This window comes from Eutrigla gurnardus (genome assembly GCF_963514095.1).
Source record: "Eutrigla gurnardus genome assembly, chromosome: 5".
Classification (NCBI taxonomy): domain Eukaryota; kingdom Metazoa; phylum Chordata; class Actinopteri; order Perciformes; family Triglidae; genus Eutrigla; species Eutrigla gurnardus.
Window position 1 is genome coordinate 26,585,576 of NC_139919.1, and position 14,336 is coordinate 26,599,911.

Genomic DNA, 14,336 nt, shown 5'->3' on the forward strand with positions numbered 1-14,336 from the left:
TCCTCCTGTCAAACAGAGAAAAGCAGTCCGTAAGCCGACGCTCGCCGTCACGTCTCTGCCTCCTCGTTTTTTTTCCCTCTCCTCTCATCTCTCTTTCATCCCGGCCCACATGAGAGGCGCGGCCGTGATTGTGTGTGTAAACATCTTGTCATGCTAACACGGCCGTCATGACAGAAGAGGGACGCGCTTCATTAAATGGCACGCTTGTAAGTTTGTCTTTGTGTTTGAACGCGACTGTGTGGGCTACACGTCCGTCCATGCAAGTACGTAATAGTGTGTTTTTCTCGGATTTTCAAGGGTCACTGGCAGCGACGTAGAGGAGCCGCATTAACTGGAGTTCTTTTATTGTGCAAATGTGACACAATTTTAAGGAGTACCGTCAACTACAATACTGCAAAAGTGAAGCTAATGCCTTCGGAATGCCAGCTTTACTCCTTTCTGAATATCTACCGCAAAGAATAACTGTCAATTAACAAGAAAGTAATCTCCCGCTACAGAAAATACACAAATGGTTTCAACTCCTTGCACACCCCTCACTCTTTCAGCAGTAAATCTTCTCCGTTTGTGTGAAGACAATAGCCAGAGGAAGAGAGAGAGGGAGTGGTGTAGCGGGAGAGAAAAAGAGGGTAAGGGAGGGAGGCAGACGAGAAAAGCGCCGCTGTTAATTGTTTTCCAGAAAAAGGTTGCTAAGGTCTGGACGTTTGAACTGAATGTCACCTCATGTAAATCACAGCCTCGGTGTTGGAGAAGCCAATAACCGGGATAATTAGCGCGACTCTCCCCGCACCGCGCGCAGCCAAGCACGCGCTGCCGAGGAAGAGCGTTCAAACGCAGGGGGGAAGATTCCGAGCGTGATTAACCGAAAACAACCTTTAGAGTTAAATCTGGAGTTTTGAGTGGGAGGACCAAAGAAAAAGAGACATAGACTGAGGGGCAGGGAGAGAGGGGAAGGGAGATGAAGAAGAGAGACAGGTGGATGGAGGAAAAATCACAGAGACAAACACACGAGGAGACGCAGAAGAAAAGGAAACGAGCGAACATTCCTCCCGGCGAGGTCAAGCCACTCGGTAAACAAACAAACAACGTTAGCAGCACACACACAAAGGGGGTGAGGCGGTGTAAAACAACAAAGTGTCTCAGTCGATTGCCTACGCCTTACTTTGTCTCCCCTCATCAGTTACATAAACACAAACAAAGGCCTTTAAATTCAGCTCGGCTTTTTGAAGTGGATCAGTGACATGTGCTTGGGTCTCATTTGTTGATGATTAATGCAAAGTAAAAAAGAATATATTAGAAATGTAAGAATATATCGCGCCTTTGATCGAACCATGCTGTTGACCATAATTGTCTGCATGTTGACGTCGCTGCTTTACGTTTAATTGCGGCGGAGATACGCCCTTGAAGATTTCCTTCGCGTGTCTTAACATTACAGCTGGAATTAGTCGAGCTCAATGTCACAAAACTCAACATATGAAGATATGAAGTGTTTGAACTTGGAAGTAATGATATGGTTGCTAAATAGCCCGCATAGGTGTCAGTGTTTTTAAAGAAAATTCTAAATCATCCTGCAGAGAAACGAAAAAGGATAAGTCCAACGTCCCTCTCCCTCCCTGTCTCCCCCCCATGCCGTGCAGGTTTTCCTTCCATTGTGGCGTGTGAAACTGAGAGCGCCGCTCACAGCGACTGGCCAGCGATCCATTCTTCCTGGAAAGATTGATGGAAAACAATCAACAGACTATACGTCTTGCTCGGGCACAGCGGGTCACCAGCACTCATCCTGGACACCTGGACTTACATCCTGGGCTACAGAGCTGAGGTAAAGCGCCAAAAACAGGGTCTGGGATGTAAACTGACTGATAGGAAATGAGACGCCAGGCTGGGGGGGGGGGGGGGGGTACACGGAGCTGGCATGAGGCGCGCGGTCTGCGTTCTCACTTAGCAGAAATAATCAGTAAACAATGAATCTGAGATCAGGGCGGCTGGAAGCTATGCGGCTCGATGACACACCGGCTCAGCCTGCTGGGAGAGGCCGAGGATCTTTCACTGAGAGGAGCTGCTGTGTCTATTCAATTACGAGCAGCAGCACAGGCAGCCATGTAACACATTGGCTGTGAGAGAGCACTTAGTGGGCCGTGCGCTCGACTGTCCACACACATCAGAGCAGTGAGAAAACAAAGCATTGCCCCTGCCACACACACACACACACACACACACACACATAACCATGCACGTCCAAATGTATAGCATCACACCGAGAGACACGCGCTCGCGCTCTTCACGCCTCATTTGAAAAGCAAATTGAGCGCATCTTCTAGGGCGAGTCACGGACTAAATCCTGGAAAACGTTACCCTTTCCTCACTCGCAGCGCACCACATGCTTTCACACGTCACACATGAGAGACCTTTTTAGATGGTATATATATATATATATATATAGATATATATCCATTCTATTTAAACTCCCCTTCTATCTCTCTGTCATGCAATTTCCAACACCAAAAATGTCTTAAATAGCTCTGAGAGAAGTAGGACGCTACTCATTTGGGTCAGCCCTGGCCGGCCGAACCCTTTCATTCTGGGACAGAACAAACACTGACACAAAGGCAGTGGGAACGGCCAAGGAGAGAGGCCAGGTCAAGCAGGGAATGTCAAGCAGTAATGACAAAGCAGTTTGTAGAGAAAATAGAGCTACGACAGCGCTATTTACAGTAGCTCTGGCCAACAACAAAAAAAAAAAAAACTCCTCATGTCATGAAACTTTTCACTGTTTTGACATTTGTAAATTACATTTTATATGCCCTAATAAATGTTTTTGTTACCTGCATTCAGCTGGGGAGCATTAGCTTAACTACCTATAAAGTATGATGGCAGCCATGTTTAGTTTATTGGGGAAAGAATTAAAATAGAAATAACCCCACAAACTTCAGCATTAAAATACTTATTTCCAGTGTGTTCCCCTCATTGTTTCCTAACCACAAAATAATAACAGCTTGTGTTAACTTGATATATCATATCACGGACACAAACGTATGTGTACTCTGAGAATGATGTGTTAATTCTTCTTTTTTTTTACGGTGTGTTCGCAAATGAAAGCGAGCCAGTTGTTGGGGGTGAGCTCGCTGAAGGTCTGGATGAGAGAGAAAGAGGCAGCGTTGTTTTAGAGGCTCCTCGACCTCCAAACTCCCTGCTGTCAATCAGCGCAGCCGTCCTTCCCTTGGGGCTACGCTTTCCTCCAACCCTGGGGGGGGAAGAACCACCGCAGGGAAAAAAAAGAACACAACCAAACAGATGCAGAGAGCTGCAGGTCAATGTGTGTGTGTACGTACGTGTAGATGTGTTATATTCTTGCCCGCCTGTGGATTTCTTATGAGTGCGCATGCGTACGTCTGCATATGTATTTGTGTACGGAGTTTATCTGAGGGTGAGAGGTGCATCCATGTGTGTGTGTGTGTGTGTGTGTGAGGCACATTTGTGAGGCGGCCAACACCTGAGGGAGGGGAGTTCTTCCTGCATATCGATGAGCCAGCAACTCTGCCTCTTTGCCCCTCAGCCCTGCACAAACACCACAACCAGCTCTGGGCCAGTCATTTTCAAAGCCCTCCATAACATCTAATGCAGCTGCCTGCCCCCCCACACCCCCCCTGCACAAAAGACAGACAGCACATCAACGAGAATAACAAAAAAAAAATGTCTAAAAAGGAAAAAGGGCCGGAACTCTCCTCCCCCCAAAAGAGAAACACCAAAAGACAGATACTGTCGGTCTGCAGGGTCTCATGACTCTGTTCCTAGCTTCTCTTTGTCTTGGAGGGAAATGGAAAGCTAGTGATAGGTGGACGGAGACACAATAGAAAACCAACTGTGAGAAACAAGCGGAATAGGGGAGGGGGTAAATAATTACTATCCATCACAAAATACAAACAGAACCCAGGATGTGGGAAAGAGAGAAAAAAATGAAGGAAGGTCTCAGACACATCAGCAGATAGAGTCAGAAGAAGGTGAGCTAGCTGCACAGTGAGTGTGTTTTCACCTTCTCACCAACACAGTCATGGATATGAAAGTGAAACTAAACCGAGGGGACGGAAGGCGCTGCCAGTAAACCACATTAGCATCAAATGCAAATGAGAAGGGGGCTAATGGCTGGACAGGTGCAGACTGGGCTTCTAAATGACACACATACACACGCGCACACACACACACACGCACACACACACACACACACGCACACACACACGCACACACACACAAATGAGATGGATGAATTAAACATGGGTGGGCTCGGCTTGGGGGGCTGGCAGGGCTGACATAAAGTCAATGACATACATTATTCACTAGCGCACGTTAGCCCAGCCAAGGCAACACATGACCTCTCACCCCAGGAAGTGCATCCAAACATAACAACCAAAACAATGAGGGGGTTCCCCACTACAGAGGGACACAAAGAGGGGGGAGCGACAAACAAACAACGTATGCAGCAAAACAATGCATTCGCTTGGAAAATGCAATCCTCAAGACAAAGTTGGACTTGTTCCTTCCAGATGTGTCGGGTGATCTGGTGCAAAACCAAAGCAGGTGTAGGCCCAAGGTCCAAAACCGGGTCCACAAGCGCTAACCAACTACCCACCGTGAAGCTGAGAGTCCGTTCCACTGGCTCACAGAACAGGAAATTGCCGGCCATGACATCATCCTCCCCGGGAGGAGCACTTCCTGCCCGACATTCTTCACTCAAGACACACACACACTCGCCAGGAAATGGCCTCTATCAACACACTCCTGGGGAAATAACCAACATCGATGCGGATACACAAGCACAGACACGCATGCAAGGAAATGGGCCACATCGTCGACGGGCTGCAGGAGTGTGTGCGAACGCAAACACACACAGGCACACACTCAAAAACCTGAAATAACATTGGCTATATGCATGTAGCCAACCCTCCCCACACTGTAAAGGGGGATCATGGGAAATGCAGGGCTATCCAGTGGATCCTTATCTCTGGCCACAGAGAGTTTCTCTCCCCCCTTCAGAGGGGCTCTCCCTGCCTGGGGGACACCCTGCGGCAGGCCTGGGGGAGCTGGCCCGGCCAGGAAAGGGCTATGGGACACAGGTGGTAGGAGGCAAGAGAGGACACATGGGGCCGGAGGGACAGTCATACCCCCCAAAGAGAGTGAGTTGAGAGATTACTCCACAATTATATGGATGCAAGTAAATTAACAGAAACAGTTCTGTGGGGAGGCCACATATTTAAAAAAAAGCTATGGAGCGAGATAGCAACGGTGAACACGGGTGAGAGGCAAATGTGTTTGTGATTTGAGGCCCATCCAGGCACATGATAGGATGACTAGCAGTGTCCGCATACGATTAACCCCACACTAACCAGGAGTGATGAAGAGAGGTGGAAGTGGAGTTTGGTGGAGGGGTTAAGGGCTCTCTTCATATTATCCTTCCTCTGTAAGAGGCTAAGGTGGACCACACACGTTTCCCTGGGGAAGACGGAGAGAGGAGCACACAAGCAGCTCACCTTTCAGCTGCTTCCCCTGCCCGGTGTCAATCAGAGACACAACGCATCGTGCCAAGGTGTCCATGAATCTCCAAGAGTTGCACAATTTATGGCTTCATCTTCAGGAGGGATTGATTCAGATCAGACGATGAAAATCTGAGACATTTAAAATGATCCCATCCCCAAAACAGCACGACAAAAGATGGTGGGGGATGTTTTTCGACTTCAGTGAAAATCTGAGATACGTTTAAGTATCATAGCCTAAACAAATAAACTTCATAATTAAAATCTGCCTCGTATTGCTCCTTGTAGAAGCTTTAAAGCCCACCATTTTTCTTTTCAAGAGGAGGTGAGATAAAGCAATGGGTGAGAGAGATTCTCCCGGTGTGCGAGCACCATACCCAGAGCGCCGCCGATCCACACTGTACCAGATTTGTTCTCCTAACAATCAAATAAGTTTCTCATTAGCTGACTTTATTTTTCCTCATTCCTGCGGTTTTGCTGCAGTGGCCTGTTTCTCCCATCTTAACGAGAGAGAGCTAATTAGGCAATCAGACCCATTACTCTTCCAGAAGAGTTAGAGCTAGCCCAGCTAATTAGGGCTGTAAAATCTAATCATCTCTGCGAAACAGCAGAGGGCTAACGAGCCCTTATTTAACGAACTAAATAACTTCAAGGGTGGAGAGGGGCTGTTGATGGTATTTCTTTATGAATTTGAGGGAGGGGAACTCGTGGTAATTGAGTCAGTTTCACCCTCACAGTTGTTTGTTTGTTTATGAATCCCTGATTATTACAACTGCCAAGAATATATTGGTACTAAATGAGCAAACGCATGAACCCTCCTCTCCTTATTCCCCTTCAGTCCCCCCTTTAAAAGCAAGCCAACCTCCACATTCGCTCTACTCTCACCTGACCTATTTTCCTGTCCAGAAAGAGTGCTCGCTGGAGAGGAAAACATAGATATTGCTGTTGTTTTCCCTCCCCCTGTTCTAATTTGTTGTTCGTTAATGCTGCCCTCACACCTGAGCCATTGCGCGTCGGGGGAATACCGCCAGCGAGCAACCACAACACATGCTCAGTGTGGGAAAAGCTGTTCACAGCAGAGATCAGCCTGTTTCTCCGAGGTGGCTCTGCTCAGAATGCAGCACGCCGAAGGGAAAAGTTTAACCGTATAGCAACAAGCCAGGACGGCGCCCCGTGGAAACCGAGCGACACTGAGTGCACTGATGAGAAATTCAACAAGTATGCACACATGAAAACAAAAAATCAGAAATATGGCACAGACTGAAGGGCAGGCGTGTCTGTGGCCACGTGGTGGGGTGCAGCTGTCTCAGGGAGCGCTGAGGTGAGGCCTTCCGCTTCACTGGAGCGGAACGAGGGTGACGCACACACACACATACACACAAATTCACACACAACACACACACAGGTAAAGAGTAGCTTTTGACAGCGAGCACAGGACAGCTGTGTTCATCAGATAGCACAGGTCACTGCCTCATTAACACTCACACAAATACACTCGAATGTGACAAATTCAAATCAGACATAACACCTAAATAATGCAGTTAAAGTAATGCAGTTGTTTGCAAAGGTTAAATACAGTCAGGAGGAGGTGAAAAATCACTTCAACGGTGAAAGTTCAGCCTTAAAAATCTGCACGCTCCAACAACCCCCTCAAGTACAAACAAATAAATCCCCTCACACTGTATTTCCACGTGTGCCACACGCATGCACGCGGCACACAGGCCGGACGGTAAATCTACAGGGCTTTTCTTTCTCCGACCGACCGTAAATCATGGGAGCTGCTGCATTGGTCAGAGCTAGTTTATGACAGCAGGAGAAAGGTGCACACTCAAAGAAAAGTGTGTGTGTGTGTGTGTGTGCAGGAGTGGGTCTGTCAGTGTCAAAAGCAGCAGACAAGCTTCGGTATAGCGCAGACAGCTAGGAGTGAGAGTTATAAACACACACACACACACACACACGCTAGGCTGTAGCTGTAACCTTAACTGCTCATCAGCTAAGTCATCAGCCCAACCACACAAACACTGTTTGACCACACTTGAAGCAGAGCTGCTCTGTGATTACTCCCACACACACACACACACACACACACACACACACACCGCGGGAATATTATTTACTGTTTCACACGTTTCTTGCACACATACGATTATGGTTTGCTGAAATTTGAAACAAGCTGCGGCCTGCTTTATTAGGCCTGCAGGTTATGTTTTCACAGCCAAATGGAAAACAGCTTTCATCTGCTTTCTGCACCGAGACGTTGTGTTGAAATTCTGTCACCATTTTTTTTTTTTTTTATATCTTCAGGATGTTTCTGCAACATTTTCTGCCGGTGTATTCTGCACACGGTTGCTCTTCACACCTACAGGCAGTCATACGCGCTGTTTGTGTTTTTTTTACGATGACAGCGCAGCGTCAACTCGGCCGGGGGGTCAAAGGGCAAAGTTTGCTTACCTGTCAATGATGACAGGGTCTGATGGGGTCTCGTTCCTGTTGCCACAACTCTTCTTATCACAGCATCGACTGCAGGGAGGTGAGAGAAGGGGGAGGTTGAGACAAAGGGGGAGTTAGTCTCAGAGATGTGAACAGCAGAGAAATAAAGATAAGGTACATCACAGCGAGGGAGAGGAAGTCAGATGAACATACAGGAAAGAGGAGTAAGAGGGCGTGAGACTTTGGCAGAGTTTAAGAAACAATGTGGATTGGATTTCTGCCGGGCTTCCAGACGTAAGACCGGGGCTCTAGCACTACAGTAGGTGAGATCAGCGGGACGATTTTTAGGAGAAGTTTGGAGGAGAAGAGCAAAGGCAGTGAGCTTGAATGGGGCTGGATACAAACTTGAATTAGCCTTCGGGGCTCAGGTTAGCTCCATTTCTGTCAGACATCACACAACCAGACATCTTATGTTCTCTATTTTTCCCTCAGTGCTCGTCCCCTCCCTCTATCCCGCCTCTCCCTCTCTCTCTCTCGCGCTCGTTCTCTCTCTCAGAAGTGGGTCACAGAGTGGTCCCACTGGACCTGGGGAGTAGTGCATGCTGGGTAGAAGGGGGTTGCATACTGATGTGACGAGTCCTTTCTGAAGCATTTGACTGCAGCACAATGTAACAGTGTTGTTGTGTGCCGTCAGCCCTCCTACTTCCCCCCAAAAAGTAGCGCCGCGTCGACCTTTTCTTCTCCGTCTTGCACGTACAGTATGCACGTCGGTGTGTACCTGCGTCTGACTACATGTGTGTGTGTCGACTGTATGTGTGTGTGTGCGGGGGGGAGATGGAGAAAGACACAAAAGGGAGGGGGAGAAAAGGGGAGACAGATTGACCCCCCCCACCCCCTACTTTCTTGAGTCCCTCAGGACAGGAGGCTTGGAGAGCCAGATCAGATTTCTGATCTCCACCGTTTCCTGCAGCATATGAAAACAAGTGGTCTAAATCGCCTTGTGTGATATCCAGGAAGTGGCTACACTTTGCCACTGGCCATTTCTCTGAATGTAACTCGACGTTTATTTCTAAACGGTTAAGTCGGTGAGGGACAATCACGCGCTGTGTGATGCCGCGGTTGACTGTAAATGCATGCGACGGAGCTGCGCTTTGCTTTAGTATATTTGACTGTGTGTGTGTGAATGTGAGAGTATCTTGTATTTTATGTATAATCCCAGTCTGTCCCCCTCTGCACATAGCTCACTGTCAGGACACAGCAAACTGCATGCATTACACAGAATAAGGAGGATGGGTTTGAGTAATGAGCTTTTCCTTGTCCTAATTAGCTGAACATGAGAGAGATGCGCACACACACACACACACACACACACACACACTTCCTTACCAACAGAAATAGGCCAGGGCCCATCTTCCCAACCCACTTTGAGGGAAATGATAAGATTTCTATTGTAATTTAGCAGTGCTCCTCGTCTTTGCCCCCTCTTTAAACCAATAGGGACACCTCCAATGTGAAAAAGCATTCATCTTGATCCGGACTATAAAGCATCAGCTAACAAATGACATCTGTAGCTGGGGTGTGTTTTGTCTTACCTGCACATGATCTCATGGGTTAACAGGACCCGGCACATCTCTGGGTTTTTATCCTGGCCCTCATAGATAATCGCCTGAAAAATGGAGAGAAAAAAAAAGGAATCATTGAAATTTCAAATAAATAATATGATTTTATTGTTATGTGGTGTACTGAATGAAAATAATAAAGTGAGCCATGATGCAGGGGAACATAAGAAAGGAGAAAAAGTGTGTGTCTTTCATCTGGGAGTGGTGTTGTCTATCCGGCAAATGTCTGTGTCGTGGGAATCCAGTCCTCCTGAACAGGAACGCTCTGTTCTGACAGAGACAGTAAGAGAGAAAGCATGTTGTGTGTGTGTGTGTGTGTGTGTGTGTGTGTGTGTGTGTGTGTGTGTGTGTGTGCCTGCATGTGCATATGTGTTTGTGCTTGCATGTATGTCTATGTGCTGCGTACAGTGAGCAGTTGGACTGCCAGACTGGAGTATAGTGCACCATCTGGTCCATACAGCACAGCGTCCAAAAATCTAGTCTGGTTACCCCTCCAACCCCACTCAACATGCTCTCCAGGGCTGTGATCACCCTGCACACGCACACACACACACACACACACACACACACACACACCAATAAACACGCCAACACGCACACACACACTCCCACAAACAACATCCCCTCCTACTCCTTTCATTCTAAGGCAAACTCTCTTCAAGCCTAATGACACTAGAGGCAGAATTGGCAAAACAAAAGACCTGATATCAAAACAGCGTTGAAGAGGCTTATTTTCTTCGTATCTCAGTCGTTCCTAACGGGAGAATTCCCTCAGTGTGTGCCAGCCCACACGTGCTGCTCTGTATTTCTTTGTGTGATTGAATTGGCCATAACACACTCTGGGATAGTTTGTTCTGTTTCACATTGAGGAAATGAGGGTCAAGGTCCTCAAAGAGTGAGCTGGCATGCATCACTGTCTCTCTCTCTCAAACACTAACACACAACTGCCCCTGCACCTCAGTGAGATATTCACACACACACACACACACACACACACACACACACACACACACACACACACACACACATATATAAGGCCTGATGCTTGTAAAACACACACACAAACACACACACCATCCCCACTTAACGGCTGCTGTGCAGAGGTAGAGTATGAGGACACATGTCCTCTACTTTTCTGGGCCTCTGTAAATGTATTCCACAGGTAAGACAGGTCGTTTATCAAGCCGGCTGTGCTGTGCTGAAGTTGAGGGTCTCAGACACAGGCATGCAGCAGGGGGGGGAAGGAGGGGTGGAGGTGGGGGGGTTGGGGGGGCAGTTGGAGGTAGGGGCAACATTCAGACCAACCCAACTCACTGTTTAATACATTGAACCTGTATAGTTTAATGCAAACCTCTTACCTGTTTAGTCATAGAGTCGATGAGACGAACATACAAGTCCTGCTCTGTCCTGATCCCTGCAGAGAAACAGCAGAAAAATAAAAAATAAATGTCATATCTCATCTGAGATTTCTCCCATTCGGGGAGGATATTTCAGTTCACACGTTTTATTCATTCTGACTTTCCCCTCTGAGGGACTTTATGGAAACATGAGTTCAAACTGTTACTAATGACTTCTCTCGTATTTGCTGCATCCTGTTAGTTTGCTTAGAACTTGAAAATGTAAATTTACTTTCTTTTATGATTTTATCTGTAAAATCATTCATCAACACCTGTGAAAATGTGCAGAGCAGGGAGAAGCACACAGTTCTGTATGAATTCAAATCAATTTAATTTAATTATTCAAATCGAGGCAGCAAGACTAAAAAAAAACATTTTTAAAAAAGAGGTTGGGGAACATTTTACTGTTTCCCTGGATTGTTTTCTGCTGACCGGAGGGGGTATATTTATTTATTTATTTGTTTATTTATTTATTATAGAAAGCAAGGAAGCACACAACAATACGAATTAAAATAATAATGTGGTTAAAAAACACATTAATTAAACAGATATAGCACTAATCCTTCACGATGAATTAAACATTAATACAGTGAAAGAAAAACAGGATGTGACCTCCTTAAACATTTGTTTCCCCGAGTTTCCTCACGTTGGTTTAGCGTATATCATTCACTCACTGTTTTTTTTTTTTTTTATTGCTCCATAAAAATTATGGAAGCAAAACTCACCGTTACTGTAGAGAAGCTGAAGTCTATAATGGATCCCATTGTTGGTCTTTTCCCCCGTCGTTTCCTATGAAAATTAAACCAAACAGAGCCGGTCAGAGCAAGCAAACCATCTCCTCCTGGGACTTTTACTGCGCGTCCGCAACTTGATATTTTTAGACAATTAACGTGTTGGGTCTGTGTAACTATGATGACATTTAAACTCACTTCGTTATGCCATCCACTCACACAGAAAGAACACAAAGTTCTGCTTGCATCGTGAAGCAACTTTTCATCTCATATTTGACGAAATCTATTTAGCAATTTCGCAATAATGTGATATTTTGAAAAACACACACACAAAACGCTCTTTACAAATAGGCCTGTTTACAGCTTTATTAGAAACGGAAATTGTCACTACATTTAATTAATTTAGTACTAAGAATAAATCGCGTTGTGTGTAAAATGTGTAAATAATAATGACCAACAGTAGAATCACATTCGGACCTAATAGTCGATACTGAATAAAACAAGAATTTAAAGTAAAACACACTTTTAACGCCACTTGCGAATAGATCAATATTACACTTGATCAACGTTCAAACGCTGGAATCGATGTTTGATTAGACGGTGAAATGTGTCGAACAACACTTTGCAGGAATAAGGCTGTCATGAAAATATAATTCAATATAATCAGTGGCAAATGGGTGCAAAGGTGTCCATGCGGTTGATTTACCCCTTTGAGTAAATTAGTCCAAAATTGATTTGGAAGGTTTATAAATTCTAATGAAAAGCTAAAATATTCAGAAGTCTGTAAATCTTTCAGGAAACCACATCTTTAAAAAAAAAGAAAAAAAGGGCTCGTGATCCCTGCTGTGTGCGTCTGGCCACTTTGTTAACACACGTCTGGTAATTTATCACTTTGATTTAACAGCCTCTACACCGCGTCAGGCATCAGGCGATGCACCGCATTAGAAGCTTATTATAAAGATTTTTTATTATAAGCTGTCATCCGGCGAGAAAAAAAAAAATGTTTTGTGCAAACTCACCTTCTCCTTCTCTACAAAGTCAATGTAGGTGGTTCTCTCTATTTCCACCGGCTGACCCTGTCTGTCGTATAAAGCCAGGACGAAGTGGAAGAAGTTGGACTTGCGAAGGTTGGAGGGCGGCTGTTTCTCGAAGTGTGCCCGAGCAAGACCCACTCCGCTGCGGACACAAGCACAAACCAGCAGCATCCACCACGGAGGCGATTAAAATAAATGCACTCAATAAAAAGGCAACATTAGAGAGAGAGAGATCTGCTTTTAAAACCACATCTGCAGTCGCTTATGTTCGATGTAAAATCGCTTACTATACATAATTTAATTATAACACATTTGTCACGCGCACAAACGCTCCTATCAACAATAATGAAACAAATAAGTTTAAGCATAAGCCTAAGGGTTAATTATACTTATTCACATTGCAAACATAATTTGGAAAGATTAATTCATTTAATTGCTGCTGTCGATAAAAGTGTGATATTTCACTTCAACTTAATTCTTAATAAAAAAATGTGTATTTTATTGTTTTGAGAGGAAAAAACCTGCAGAATTCAAGCCGAACCGAAATATTAAACTACGCAAAAAGTCTCTCACGACCAGAAAAAGAGAAACAAGCACTGAAGTAAATGCTTACACAAACTCTTGCAGCACACTTTTCACCCACCAAAGTTAGTCTAAGCCCCATTTAAACCCCTGCAAGCCTAAAAAAAAATGCTTGAAGCTAATTATGCTTTCCGTCCATAAATATGCTAAAGCACTCTGATCCACATACAGTATTATATCATGTAAGGACTTAGAGGTAAAAAAAAAAAAAAAAAAAAAAAAAGCCAGTGGTTATCCAACTATACGTCCTCTGGGAACGCGTGCTGCCCCAAGTGTACAGCCGCTCAGCCTCTAAACACCGCAGCTCTCCCTCCCCATCCCCGGTCTCCGCGCCCCGGTGCAGCGCAGCGCCAAGGCCGCCTCGGGCTCACCTCTGGGCGGCTGTGTTGGAGTCCAGCACTCCGGCGCCCTGCATCCATGTCCGAACCGCGTTCATCCCGGCCACCATGGGCTCTTCTTTCATACTACTCCCACTCCTCTGGATGCTTTCGTGGATGCCAAACATCAAAACGCACCTTCACACTGTAGCTCTCTCTTTCTCACTCTCTCTCACTCCCTCTCCCTCTCTCTCAATCCTCCTCTCCTTGGCTCCCTCCTTTAGTTTCCCTGCCTCCCCTCCTCTTGCGTCTGTTTGATCGCGCTGTCAAGAGGAGCAAAGTGGCGTGGTCTATTTCACTTGGCGTTTAGTTGCGCGTGTTTCTCAAAGTAAACACAAACACGCGACATGTGGAAGGAAAAAAGGGGAGCTGTCAGCATCCAGGGTTAGCTGCACCTCATGTCAGCGACTCCACGAGAGAAAAAAGAAGGGGGGAAGCAGCAGCAGCAGCAGAGGCGGCGGCGGCGGCAGCAGCAGCAGCAGCTGTGAAGATGAACAACGTTGAGAGCGATGAAAGGGGAAGCGCAGGATGAGAGGCTGCACTGAGTTGGCGACAGTCCCCCGGATCAAGGTGCAGCTGACAAAAACACAAGCAAAATGTCACTTTTTTTCTCTCTCTCTCTCTCCACGCGACAAACAGTCCAC

At 46.0% G+C, this 14,336-nt stretch overlaps 1 protein-coding gene across 3 annotated transcripts in view; it reads right to left on the reverse strand.

Moving 5' to 3' along the window:
• The window catches only part of LOC311013078 (transcription factor COE1-like), a 53,589-nt gene extending 39,253 nt beyond the window's left edge, over nt 1–14,336 (reverse strand). The window contains exons 1-6 of one of the 3 annotated variants that reach the window (XM_084008980.1): nt 13,687–14,336; nt 12,719–12,875; nt 11,694–11,757; nt 10,930–10,985; nt 9,545–9,618; nt 7,974–8,042 (exon numbers count right to left, since the gene is read on the reverse strand). In XM_084008980.1, coding sequence (XP_083865106.1) covers nt 7,974–8,042; nt 9,545–9,618; nt 10,930–10,985; nt 11,694–11,757; nt 12,719–12,875; nt 13,687–13,820 — 554 coding nt within the window. In that variant the 5' untranslated portion in view covers nt 13,821–14,336. The remainder of the gene's footprint in view (nt 1–7,973; nt 8,043–9,544; nt 9,619–10,929; nt 10,986–11,693; nt 11,758–12,718; nt 12,876–13,686) is intronic. The other 2 variants (XM_084008979.1, XM_084008978.1) reach the window with 2 other exon arrangements.